This window comes from Tachypleus tridentatus, chromosome 13 (genome assembly GCF_004210375.1).
Source record: "Tachypleus tridentatus isolate NWPU-2018 chromosome 13, ASM421037v1, whole genome shotgun sequence".
NCBI lineage: Eukaryota > Metazoa > Arthropoda > Merostomata > Xiphosura > Limulidae > Tachypleus > Tachypleus tridentatus.
In genome coordinates, this window is record NC_134837.1 from 141826081 (window position 1) to 141840974 (window position 14894).

Here is a 14894-nt window from a genome sequence, read left to right on the forward strand (position 1 = left end):
TCATATAATAACAGAAACTACAATGAAGAGATGGATGTTGGCAATATAATAACAGAAACTACAATGAAGAGATGGGTGTTGTCAACCTTTCTTCAACTTATCCAAGGTCTTGTGGTGCATTTTTCTTTCATAATATACAATATTAACTTTTTAAAAATGTTATATTGGTTAGTTGATATTTAAAACTTTTTTACAACAAATGACCTAATGAGCAGAGCGCTACCCCCATCTCCAACCTTCCCTCATATTGTCCCTTAAACTACTGGTCATAGAAAATCAGAGGTGTTAAAGAAATACATTTTATTGGCATATGCGTCGTATTAACTTTGTTTGCATTTTATCGTAACGCTCAACGTAAAATTATATCACACTGATGTTCACCAATGGAATGTAAGAAATATTGAACACAAAATCATATTATATTCATCAATCGACTTCCTTAGTTTTTATTTTAATAAAAATCGTTTTATTATAAGTGCATGTTAAGAATATATAAAAATATTATAAGAATAGAATTTGTTTATCATGTGACGAAGTACAGGAGAAACAAGACGTGTATTTTGCAGGAAGTCGAGAGGTAAACTGAACAAAGTGCCCCCCAGAGGCACAGCGATTTGTCCGCGGACTTTTTTTTTAATTCACTTGAATGCAACTCATTCAGTCCATACTGTAATTTATTTTGTAACTACACGATTTAACTGTTGACCATTGAAGAACTGGAAAACAAGCGATTTAAACGCACGAGGACCCTTTCTTTCTCCAATTCAAATACTCCTTTTATCACTCGTAAATATTTAAATGAACGAGGTGATGTAGATTTTTTGACAAAATCTATGTTGGACAGTGTAAAATTACCCAAGGGATTGGATTTGGTCTACCACTGTACTATAAAAATCTGAGAAGCCCTAAAAGTAGCTTACAGCATAAATATATTAGATTTATAGCATTTTCAAAGTGTTCACAGATTCCTTAAATTTGCATAAAAATCGATTTTCAAAGCTCACAGTTACCACTGGCAACTGCTGCAGGATAGTTCACATATGTTACATTAGTGCTAACAAATTGTTGCTTGCGTTTCTTCTCCAGTTTTGTTATGACATTTCTTACTTCCTCCACTACTTCGCCGAAACTTGGTCGATCTTTGGGTTCCTCGGACCAACACCGTTTCATGATGTCATACCTGACAAACATAAAACATATATAATGTCAGTACTGGCATTCAAAAATCGTACTGGCCTCAAACTTCATTCTGCAATGTGGTAATTGATACATTAAACCGAAGACATAAATAATATTACACCAATGTATATGTACATTGTACATCAGTATTTCCAAACTGTGTAACCTCTCAGTGGCACAGCAGAATGTCTGCGGATTCATACCAGTTTCAAACACAATGGGTTGTTTGTGCTTAATTCCAAACAAACAAATAATCCAAACTGTCGCCGCAACTTGTTAGAAATGTCGCGAAAAGTTCATCAAACAAAGAATGATTAACAACATAAAAAACTACACAATAAGCATTGTATAAGGTACCAGAGGTTTCACGCAAATCTGGGCAAATTATTTAGGGTATCGTCAGTGAGAAACATCTGGAAACGAATAACGTATATTAAAGGCTTTGTAATTTTTAATTCTTTGTTTAATATAATATCATGATAACAAATTTTCTTTGAACATCAAATTTTACTAGAGATGCAATTAATGAAAATAAACATAATTAAATCTTGGGTAGTATGCAAGGGTAATCAAAAACAGATTCCAAATTTCAAATTTAGAGAAATCCTGCAAAAAACAGGACATTGGTTACCATTGATCTAAACTAAAACATCATTTTGTTTGAACTCGCTAATAATTTCTTAACAGACTCAGTTCTATCAACTACAAAAAATTAGGGTGGAATAAAATTTTAAAAATATAAAGATACAGTTTACGATTCATACACATCTATTCTTGTCTCCCGCTGGTCCAGCGTAAGTCTGGATTTACAACACTAACATAAGGGGCTCAATTCCCAACGATGGACTCAGCAGGTAGCCACTTGTGACTTTGCTATAAGAAAACACACACATACCCATTCTTAAAGAATCAATGATTTCTTCAGTAAATAGCAGATGCAAGGAAATGACTAAGCTTTTGATAAAAAATATTCAAAAAATATCAACCACTTTTAAGCACCAACTTTACTTCTAAAATTAATATCCCTTATGTATACTTACAGTAAATCAGGACAGTATGACGGTTGTGGCATTCTTCTTTTAGACTTTAGGTAATTAAGTATGTCCCAGTTGTCCACATCAGGGTAAGGCATAACTCCACGAGTCATTAGCTCCCACAGTACTACGCCATAGGACCACTAAAAGAATAAACCCAATTACAATAACTCATTAACGACAACAATTATTTGATCTTTGAATACCAAAAGATTACCAAATGCAGGGAATAAGCGAAATGTCAGTTGGCAATGGTAATTAGTTGACATATCTTAAGATCATTAACAAACAGAGAAATTCCATGTTAGTTAATGATGTAGTTATTTGACATAGCATAACATCACTAACAAACAAAGAAATTCCACATTAGTTAATGATGTAGTTATTTGACATACCATAAGATCACTAACAAACAAAGAAATTTCACATTAGGTAATGATGTAGTTATTTGACATAGCATAAGATCACTAACAAACACAGGAATTCCATGTTAGTCAATGATGTAGTTATTTCACACAGCATAAGATCACTAACAAACAAATTTCAATTTAGTTAATGATGTAGTTATTTGACATAGCATAAGATCACTAACAAATAAAAATTCCATGTTAGTTAATAATGTTGTTATTTGACATAGCATAAGATCACTAACAAACACAGAAATTCCATGTTAATTAATGATGTAGTTATTTGACATAGCATAAGATCACTAACAAACAAAATTTTCATGTTAGTTAATGATGTAATTATTTGACATAGCATAAGATCACTAACAAACAGAGAAAATCCACGTTAGTTAATGATATAGTTATTTGACATAGCATAAGATCACTAACAAACAAATTCCATGTGAGTTAATGATGTAGTTATTTGACATAGCATAAGATCACTAACAAACAAAAATTCCATGTTAGTTAATGATGTAGTTATTTGACATAGCATAAGATCACTAACAAACAAAAATTCCATGTTAGTTAATGATGTAGTTATTTGACATAGCATAAGATCACTAACAAACAAAGAAATTCCACATTAGTTAATGATGTAGTTATTTGACATAGCATAAGATCACTAACAAACAAAGAAATTCCACGTTAGTTAATGATGTAGTTATTTGACATAGCATAAGATCACTGACAAATAAAAATTCCATGTTAATTAATGATGAAGTTATTTGACATAGCATAAGATCACTAACAAACAGAGAAATTCCATGTTAGTTAATAATGTTGTTATTTGACATAGCATAAGATCACTAACAAACACAGAAATTCCATGTTAGTTAATGATGTAGATATTTGACATACCATAAGATCACTAACAAACAAAATTTCCATGTTAGTTAATGATGTAATTATTTGACATAGCATAAGATCACAAACAAACAGAGAAATTCCACGTTAGTTAATGATGTAGTTATTTGACACAGCATAAGATCACTAAAAAAAAAAGAAATTCCATGTTAGTTAATGATGTAGTTATTTGACATAGCATAACATCGCTAACAAATACAGAAATTCCACGTTAGTTAATGATGTAGTTATTTGACACAGCATAAGATCACTAACAAACAAAGAAATTCCACGTTAGTTAATGATGTAGTTATTTGACATAGCATAAGATCACTGACAAATAAAAATTCCATGTTAATTAATGATGAAGTTATTTGACATAGCATAAGATCACTAACAAACAGAGAAATTCCATGTTAGTTAATAATGTTGTTATTTGACATAGCATAAGATCACTAACAAACACAGAAATTCCATGTTAGTTAATGATGTAGATATTTGACATAGCATAAGATCACTAACAAACAAAATTTCCACGTAAGTTAATGATGTTATTATTTAACATAGCATTAGATCACTAACAAACAAAGAAATTCCACGTTAGTTAATGATGTAGTTATTTCACATAGCATAAGATCACTAACAAACAAAGAAATTCCACGTTAGTTAATGATGTAGTTATTTGACATAGCATAAGATCACTAACAAACAAATTCCATGTGAGCTAATGATGTAGTTATTTGACATAGCATAAGATCACTAACAAACAAAAATTCCATGTTAGTTAATGATGTAGTTATTTGACATAGCATAAGATCACTAACAAACAAAAATTCCATGTTAGTTAATGATGTAGTTATTTGACATAGCATCAGATCACTAACAAAAACAGAAATTCCATGTTAGTTAATGATGTAGTTATTTGACATAGCATAACATCACTAACAAACAAAGAAATTCCACATTAGTTAATGATGTAGTTATTTGACATACCATAAGATCACTAACAAACACAGGAATTCCATGTTAGTTAATGATGTAGTTATTTGACACAGCATAAGATCACCAACAAACAAATTTCAATTTAGTTAATGATGTAGTTATTTGACATAGCATAAGATCACTGACAAATAAAAATTCCATGTTAATTAATGATGAAGTTATTTGACATAGCATAAGATCACTAACAAACAGAGAAATTCCATGTTAGTTAATAATGTTGTTATTTGACATAGCATAAGATCACTAACAAACACAGAAATTCCATGTTAGTTAATGATGTAGTTATTTGACATAGCATAAGATCACTAACAAACAAAATTTCCATGTTAGTTAATGATGTAGTTATTTGACATAGCATAAGATCACTAACAAACAAAGAGAAATTCCATGTTAGTTAATGATGTAGTTATTTGACATAGCATAAGATCACTAACAAAAACAGAAATTCCATGTTAGTTAATGATGTAGTTATTTGACATAGCATAACATCGCTAACAAATACAGAAATTCCACGTTAGTTAATGATGTAGTTATTTGACATAGCATAAGATCACTAACAAACAGAGAAATTCCATGTAAGTTAATGATGTTATTATTTGACATAGCATAAGATCACTAACAAACAAAGAAATTCCACGTTAGTTAATGATGTAGTTATTTCACATAGCATAAGATCATTAACAAACAGAGAAATTCCACGTAAGTTAATGATGTTATTATTTAACATAGCATAAAATCACTAACAAACAAAGAAATTCCATGTGAGTTAATGATGTAGTTATTTGACATAACATAAGATCACTAACAAACAAAAATTCCATGTTAGTTAATGATGTAGTTATTTGACATAGCATAAGATCACTAACAAACAAAAATTCCATGTTAGTTAATGATGTAGTTATTTGACATAGCATAAGATCACTAACAAAAACAGAAATTCCATGTTAGTTAATGATGTAGTTATTTGACATAGCATAAGATCACTAACAAACAGAGAAATTCCATGTTAGTTAATGATGTATTATTTAACATAGCATAAGATCACTAACAAACAAAGAAATTCCATGTTAGTTAATGATGTAATTATTTCACATAGCATAAGATCACTAACAAACAGAGAATTCCACGTTAGTTAATGATGTAATTATTTGACATAACATAAGATCAATAACAAACAGAGAAATTCCATGTTAATTAATGATTATTTGACATAGCATAAAATCACTAACAAACACAGAAAGTCCATGTTAGTTAATGATGTAGTTATTTGACATAGCATAAGATCACTAACAAACAAAAATTCCACGTGAGTTAATGATGTAGTTATTTGACATAGCATAAGATCACTAACAAACAAAGAAATTCCACGTTAGTTAATGATGTAGTTATTTGACATAGCATAAGATCACTAACAAACAAATTCCATGTGAGTTAATGATGTAGTTATTTGACATAGCATAAGATCACTAACAAACAAAGATATTCCACGTTAGTTAATGATGTAGTTATTTGACATAGCATAAGATCACTAACAAACAAAAATTCCATGTTAGTTAATGATGTAGTTATTTGATATAGCATGAGATCACTAACAAACAAAGAAATTCCATGTTAGTTAATGATGTAGTTATTTGACATAGCATAAGATCACTAACAAACAAAGAAATTTCACGTTAGTTAATGATGTAGTTATTTGACATAGCATAAGATCACTAACAAACAAATTTCCATGTGAGTTAATGATGTAGTTATTTGACATAGCATAAGATCACTAACAAACAAAAATTCCATGTTAGTTAATGATGTAGTTATTTGACATAGCATAAGATCACTAACAAACAGAGAAATTCCATGTTAGTTAATGATGTAGTTATTTGACATAGTATAAGATCACTAACAAACAGAGAAGTTCCATGTTAGTTAATGATGTAATTATTTGACATAACATAATATCACTAACAAACAGAGAAATTCCATGTTAATTAATGATTATTTGACATAGCATAAAATCACTAACAAACATAGGAAGTCCATGTTAGTTAATGATGTAGTTATTTGACATAGCATAAGATCACTAACAAACAGAGAAATTCCATGTTAGTTAATGATATAGTTATTTGACATAGCATAAGATCACTAACAGAGAAATTCCATGTTAGTTAATGATGTAGTTATTTGACATATCATAAGATCACTAACAAACAAATTCCAATTTAGTTAATGATGTAGTTATTTGACATAGCATAAGATCACTAACAAACAAAAATTCCATGTTAGTTAATGATGTAGTTATTTGACATAGCATAAGATCACTAACAAACACAGAAATTCCATATTAGTTAATGATATTGTTATTTAACATAGCATAAGATCACTAACAAACAAAGAAATTTCACGTTAGTTAATGATGTAGTTATTTGACACAGCATAAGATCACTAACAAACAGAGAAGTTCCATGTTAGTTAATGATGTAATTATTTGACATAACATAAGATCACAAACAAACAGAGAAATTCCACGTTAGTTAACGATGTAGTTATTTGACACAGCATAAGATCACTAACAAAAACAGAAATTCCATGTTAGTTAATGATGTAGTTATTTGACATAGTATAAAATCACTAACAAAGAGAGAAGTTCCATGTTAGTTAATGATGTAATTATTCGACATAACATAAGATCACTAACAAACAGAGAAATTCCATGTTAATTAATGATTATTTGGCATAGCATAAGATCACTAACAAACAAAGAAATTTCACGTTAGTTAATGATGTAGTTATTTGACACAGCATAAGATCACTAACAAACAGAGAAGTTCCATGTTAGTTAATGATGTAATTATTTGACATAACATAAGATCACTAACAAACAGAGAAGTTCCATGTTCGTTAATGATGTAGTTATTTGACATATCGTAAGATCACTAACAAACAGAGAAATTCCATGTTAGTTAATGATGTGGTTATTTGAGTGACATAGCATAAAATTACTAACAAACAAATTTCATGTCAGTTAATGATGTAGTTATTTGATATAGCATAGGATCACTAACAAACAGAGAAGTTCCATGCTAGTTAATGATGTAATTATTCGACATAGCATAAGATCACTAACAAACAAAGAAATTCCATAGTAGTTCGTGATGATGGCTACTTTGAATTTGATAAAATACGAAATGTAATTAAACGTTATAGTTCTTAAGTACCTATCATAATCAATTGGTTGTATACTAATTCATTAATTTAAATGTAGGGAGTATTCACAGAGAAATACATCTTTAGTATCCGTAAGCTCGTAAAAATAAAAAACTGACTTGTACAACTAGTTACTACTCATAATAATCTGATTTAAAATTCTATACTCACACAAATGATAGGTTACAAATTTTCATTCACGTGAATTTTCATATTTTGCGAATATTTTTGAAAAAGAAATTCTTGAACTGAAATTACCCACGTTCTATTGAAAACTAATATAACTTACAATATCAGTTTTTGTGTTGTATATTCCTTTCTCTAAGCTTTCCGGTGCCATCCACTTGACAGGAAGCTTCATTTTCTTGTTATCACTGGTGTAGTAATCTCGTTCATAAATGTCGCGTGACAGGCCAAAGTCGGCAACTTTCACTGTGTAGTCTTCGTCTAACCTACAAATGTTTATTTTCAATTAATGATTATTTAAACCATCAAAAGGCATTACGGCATTTCAACTAACTGAACTGAAATCCTGGCGACCACTTAACGTTTATAGTTCGTCTTCAAAATCATCAATTATTCTGTCCAGTTATTATTCGATTTTCTTATTTATTAATAAATTACCATTTGAACATTAAAGTTAGAAGCTCAATGCACACGTATAAATGTTTTCTATCATGTAATTTGTCGAGTTGTATATATGACATTCTTGGAACTTAAATTCACTAAATAGATAGCTAGGTTGATTTAATTTACGCAATACCATTATGCTTAATGAGAGTACTAAATTTATAGGTATGCTAAGATAAAAATACGAAGGTTAGTTTGTTTGTTTTTGAATTTTATGCAAATCTACACTAGGGCTATGTGCGCTAGCCGTCCCTAATTTAGCAGTAAAAATCATCACCCACCACCAACTGTCGGACTATTCTTTTACCAAATTAAAACTTGTAAATTTTACATCCAAATTAGTTGGACTGACTGTCGCATTATAACGCCCCCACTGCTAAAAGGGCGAGCATATTTGGAGTGACGAAGATTCAAACCCAAGACCCTCAGATTACGAGTCGAGCACCCTAATCATGCCGGTCCAAATACGAAGAAAGTGCCTCATTTGGTATAAATCCTAATTCTTTAGTTAGGTTTGTTAAATTGGAAAAAGTGTCTATGAATGTTTGAAGTTATTGACACTAAGAATTAGGCTTAAAAATAATCTGTGTGGTGAATTCTACTTCAAGTTTATTTGTCTGCCTATGCAGTTCCAATGGTTTAGGTTTTCAAACATTTTGCATTAAATATCAGTATGAAATATATAGTTGACCCCTCAAAACAAAATAACATCAGCAAAGTGCAAATGTTTTAAAAGCTCCAAAGGATAAGAATTCCACTCTGGTGTACCCGAACAGGGTTCGCATTAATAATTCCACAGAAAATAGTTATTTCACAAACCATCATAAACACCACAACAAAACAACAACAATATACTTACATACAGTTCCGTGCAGCAAGATCACGGTGGACAAACTTTAGATCAGACAAATATTTCATTCCATCCGCTATTTGAATTCCATACTGAAGAAGGTCCTTCACAGTTGGGGACTAATGAAAAAATTACAGAATATATTATTCCATTTCTATAAAACTATAAAAGAAGAGAACTAAGACCTCTAACACTGATGAATCCTCAGGATACATAACTTTGCTACATAAGTATATAAACTGATTATAATCCTCTCCAATACAGTTTAAAAATTATTGCAAATAAAAGAGAGATAATGCACATGAAAAACCTGGATATATGAGGGTACCAGCTATGGTTTTCAATAACGATATTATACTAAAATTATAGAACATTTAAAATAAATTATGATATCCTTACTGCTTCGAAACCTTAATTCTGTATTATAAAACCTATACGAAACTAATAGTTACATTATGTATAACAATGAAGTATCCCTTATCTTTGAAAAAAAAATCGAATCTAAACGCTGTACTTTAAAAATATGTGTATAAAGTGTGAGGTTAATAAAACACAAATATCTGTATATTAAGTGCTAAAAGTAATGTTTTATGTTTGTTTGTTATTGAATTTCGCGCAAAGCTACACGAGGGCTATCTGCGCTAGCAATCCCTAATTTAGCAGTGTAAGACTAGAGGAAGGCAACTAGTCATTACCACCCACCGCCAATGATTGGACTACTCTTTTATCAACGAATAGTGGAATTGACCGTCACATTATAACGCACCCAGGGCTGATAGGCGAGCACGTTTGGTGTGACGTGGATTCGAGCACGCGACCCTTGGATTACGAGTCGAGTACCTTAATTACCTGGCCATGCCGGGCCGGTTTTATGTTAAGCACTAACTTTTAGAACGTTGAATTTAGACTTTTAATGACTTTTTGATGTGTATATTTCTTACAATCCATTTCGTCGATGTAACTTCTTGAATGTTGAGTAATTTTTCAAGTTGTTATCCTTTCCTTGATCACTATCATTAAAGTTAAACTATTAAATGGTTTGTCTTTTGTTGACACAAAATGATGGGCTAAGCGTGAACTAATGGTTAGAGTGCTCGGATTGCAAATCTGTTATAACACTAACGACCAAATCCAACCTTTCGGTCAAACAAGAGCAGTCAAACAGACAGGGGATGTTTATTGTTTCAAATGTTCAAATTTAGAGACGGCATTATGCAAATGCACTTGTAAAGCTTTGAGCGAAAATTCTAAAATAACGGAACAAGTAAAGAATAATCGGTACTATTAAAATGTTTTGAGTGAAAGAATTTTTTTTTAATGTCAAATACCAAAAAAAAATATAAATCTTACCCAGCAATTACCGATATTAAAAAATCGAAGTGACATGTAACGATGTTAATGCTAATTACTACGAAACACACACCCACTCCTCAAGTCAGCAGCCTAATTTGTATATATGCAAGTGTTAACTTGCTGTATTTCAAATTTGCTAAGGACGTTTGTGAAGTAAAAACACTATCACACACACACACACGCCCGCACTATGAACAAACAAGTTCCACACAGCTTTTGCTTAATTCAGAGACATCTCAAACCAAATCAGAATACACAATAATTGCTGAAGACGTTTCAAATGTTGATAGCAGCAAACAACATGTTTCATTCTGTTTACATTGTATTTTTATTTTTTTTATCTCTAACAGATTTTATCCGTTTTCAATATCTAACTTTCTACTTACGTTATTTTCGTCACGTATGTAAGACAGCAAATCGCCATGTTTCATATAAGGTATAATAACCATTGGTTCACCGTTGATATCAAATGCTACTCCGATCAAAGTAAGAACGTTGAGGTGTTGAAAATCCTTCATCATTAGTCCTTCTTGGAGGAAAGCATCCTTGTCTTGGTCTTCGCTTCTTGTATCTATTAATATTATAAAAAGAAAATAGTTCGTACAGACTAAATAAATACAATACACACCACAGTTCGTATTATGTTGTTGTTGTTTTCCATCTTTTTCACACTCAACCATATATATAACCACATACGTAACTTCTTTATTTGGTAAAAATTTGGTAGCATTTTAAAACATTCCTATAAAATTGCTACTTTTTGATTTTTTTTCTCTCTTGTTCCGCTATCCGTCTAATAACATAAGTGTACTCCTGAATGATTGTTTGTTTTGAATTTCGCACAAAGCTACTCGAGGGCTATTTGTGCTAACCGTCCCTAATTTAGCAGTGCAAGCCTAGAGGGAAGGCAGCTAGTCATCACCACCCACTGCCAACTCTTGGGCTACTCTTTTACCAAAGAATAGTGAGATTAACCGTCATATTATAACGCTCCCACGGCTGGGAGAGCGAGCATGTTTGGTGCGACCGGAATTCGAACCCGCGACCCTCAGATAACGAGTCGAACGCCTTAACCCACCTCGCCATGTCGGGCCTCACTCCTGAATGAAGTTTGTTTCTTTCAAGTTAAGCACAAAGCTACACCATGGGGTATCTGTACTCTGCCTACCACGGGTATCAAAACCCGGATTTTAACGTTGTGAATCTGCAGGCATACCGTTGTACCACTGAAGGAGCACTCCTGAATGAAAGTATCAAACAATAAGTTTCTGTCCTGATTAATTTTGTCGTTCAACTAAAGCACTCTGAAGGGATACGTGTGTCTTATACAAACCTTTCAGTAAGTAATCTATTGTAGAAAGTCGCTAAACTAAAGAAAGCTAAAACAGTGCAATATTAATACCGCTTGAGAAGAAAATGTTTTTTTTTATATGATGTGGTAGATATTTTTGTAATAAGTGTTACCCTCGTAGAAATATCAATGAGTTTTGTTGATAACTCTAAAATTTAACAGTGTTGTTTAAATTTATGTGTAATGTCCATCATCTAATATAACCTTTAAAAGCACCCATTAATTAATCTCTGTGTTTAATACTGTAATGGTGTCATCTGAAATAACATGAAAATAATGATGTCTTAAAGAATACCCATTAATTAATCTCTCCATTTAATACTGTGATGGTGTCATCTGATATAACATTAAAATAATGTGGTCTTAAAGAGCACCAATTAATTGATCTTTCCATTTAATATTGTAATGGTGTCATCTGAGGTAACATTAAAATAATGATGTCTTAAAGAGTACCCATTAATTTATTTATTCATTTAACACTTTCAGGAATTGCTTTAAGAGTTAAGTTATTAAAGCTTAAAATCCATCACTTAACAGTTCCTAAAAAAATAAATCCTATTAAATTTCTTACCAGTCTGTTAATTTTGTAAAGTAGCAGAGTTGTCGTTAGGTGCTGGCACCTGGGACCAGTGTCCCAGTTCTATTTAACAGTGCTCAGAATTCTCAGTTCGTGTTTTAAAAAATTAGACCAAATATGCATGGTTGATATCACACTGATATGCTTCAAAATTTCCGCGCATATGGGCTTGAGCCTCAAATCTTTTACGTAACTAGCGACGCCTGTGTGAAGTGCGAAAGTTGTTTGTTATAAACCTTTGTGGAGAAAAAAAAAATAACTGAACTGAGAGAAGTACAAGATATGGTTAAAGATTTTAACACTTAATTTGAATTCTTGTTTGGATTTTTACGTTTACACCCTATCAAGTGAAGATTATTCTACAAAATTAGTAAACAACAAGATAATGTAGCTTTCATGTCGTCCATAACTAATGATTCCAGTTCTCTGTAGTTTCATAACATGTGATCATTATCTTGGGAAAAACATTCTAGACTTATCAGTTAACTAACTACATTTGGAATTTTCTGTTCTTACTGTGCAAATTGTAATGTATTCACTATATGCTGAAAAACAAACAAATAGCATATTTTTCAGGCCTAACATTGTAGAACTTTTATATGAGTATTTCTTTTGCTGTACCTAAATTGAGGAAACACATAACATGTGATTTAAGTTTAGTAAGAGTAACAAGAAGAATGTTTGCTGCTTATTAGATTGAAAAATAGTTACTTAATAGAAATGTAAAAAAACACAATAAGTAGCTTTAGTATTTTATGAATTTCAGTATAGATAATGTGTATATATATAGGTTTGTGTATATAGTCATATATATAAATTCAAAAACCTTAATATTTGATTTGACGCGGAGCTCACTCACCCTAGAACTTAGATAAACATCCTTTTTTTTTTATCAAATACAGATTAGACTTTAAAGAAACAAAACAGAAAATCGCACTCACTACACAAATTAAATTGCATCTAGAAAACTTTTAAAAATCCAGCAATAAAGAAATGTGAAAACAATGGTATATAATTTTTATTTGTTACAACCCTCTCCATTTAACTGTAACGAATACCAAGCATTGTGATACTTCGCTGTTAACTGGAGTAGTTTTTATTTACAGTTAGTTACTATGAAACGTTACGGGTAAAACTATTGTGCACTTACTATTGTGTAAGGTCTTCACTGCAACATCATTTTTCTCATTTGCATCATTAGAATCTTCCAAAACACCTTTATATACTTTACCAAAATGACCTGATAAGGAAGTAAAATGTTCATTTTATCTATAAGGAGTCACAGTGATAACAACAAAGATGTAATAATTGAAAACAGAACCAGTGTTCTAAAGAAACGAAAACATGGCATGGCGAGCTTTGAACTCTCGGCTCTTCTCAATTGTGTGGATCTTCGAGTTAGAAACTATTAAATATGGCAAAGATCATGGCAGATATCTATAGCGAGCTGATTCTTGGTGAAATATGAATTTAGAAAGTTCGAGTTAGTTGGTTTAAATCGGAGTGAAACACCAAGGCGTCTCAGACTGAAACAAAGTAACATAATTAAGCACATTCTCGATGACGAGAAACCCACTTGAAATAAAATGTATATCAGAACGGCTGGTATGGGTATTAACATTTTATTGATAAGCAGAGAACAACGTTTCGACCTTCCTAGGTCATCTTCAGGATAACAAAGAGATGACCAAGGAAGGTTTAAACGTTGTTCTCTGCTTATCAGTAAAAGGGTTAATACACATACCAGCCGTTCTGTGATACAATCCAGTAAATTGTTATAAATCTTTCATCATCTCGAGAAATACTTGCACAAAATATTTATAACGATCTTCAGCCACTACGTTAGGTTGTATATGACTTTCTTGTCTGTTGATGGACGCTTGTGACACTTTATCCTTCTGCTGTATTACTTATGAATAAATTATACACTTGTTTAATAAATTACTGAGTCTATTGCACACAAGTCTTATTAATAAAAACACCAAATCATTAGCAGCTCTTAAAAGTTTAACAGGATAATAAAATGTAGAAATTCTATAAGAAATTAAGTACACATAAAACATCTACGACACTATGAAGTTAACTATTCAACTGAATGCTACGCTCACCTTGTCCGATTACTTCGCCTAGACTAAGATACTTTCTGTCGACAAATATTTTCTCTATTACAAGGAGATGTAATGTATCATCGTCAATCTGGTACACGGTGTCTTCTGTTGCTGCTCTTCGAGGTTCAACTGTATAGTCTGCGAAAGTATTTTAATGTTTGAAAAAAAAAGAGGTAAATGTATTGATACAACGCGTATTACTATAATTATAATTTATTCTGTGACATACGTTACATAAAAGAAAACGTTTACACGTCTAAATCATTTTATTTTCCATTATTTCAGTGTGAATCAGAACAATAAAAGTTTAGAAAAGTTCA

The 14894-nt window shown here is 31.3% G+C and overlaps 1 protein-coding gene across 1 annotated transcript in view; it reads right to left on the bottom strand.

Annotated features, from left to right (window-relative positions):
• Window positions 1-498: 498 nt before the first annotated feature.
• LOC143236324 (hepatocyte growth factor receptor-like) overlaps window positions 499-14894 on the bottom strand; it is a 38831-nt gene continuing 24435 nt past the window's right edge. Inside the window, exons 13-19 of the mRNA XM_076474601.1 lie at window positions 14575-14712; window positions 13617-13706; window positions 10925-11109; window positions 9195-9304; window positions 7995-8157; window positions 2220-2356; window positions 499-1180 (exon numbers count right to left, since the gene is read on the bottom strand). Of these exons, the coding sequence (XP_076330716.1) occupies window positions 994-1180; window positions 2220-2356; window positions 7995-8157; window positions 9195-9304; window positions 10925-11109; window positions 13617-13706; window positions 14575-14712 (1010 nt within the window). The 3' untranslated portion in view covers window positions 499-993. The remainder of the gene's footprint in view (window positions 1181-2219; window positions 2357-7994; window positions 8158-9194; window positions 9305-10924; window positions 11110-13616; window positions 13707-14574; window positions 14713-14894) is intronic.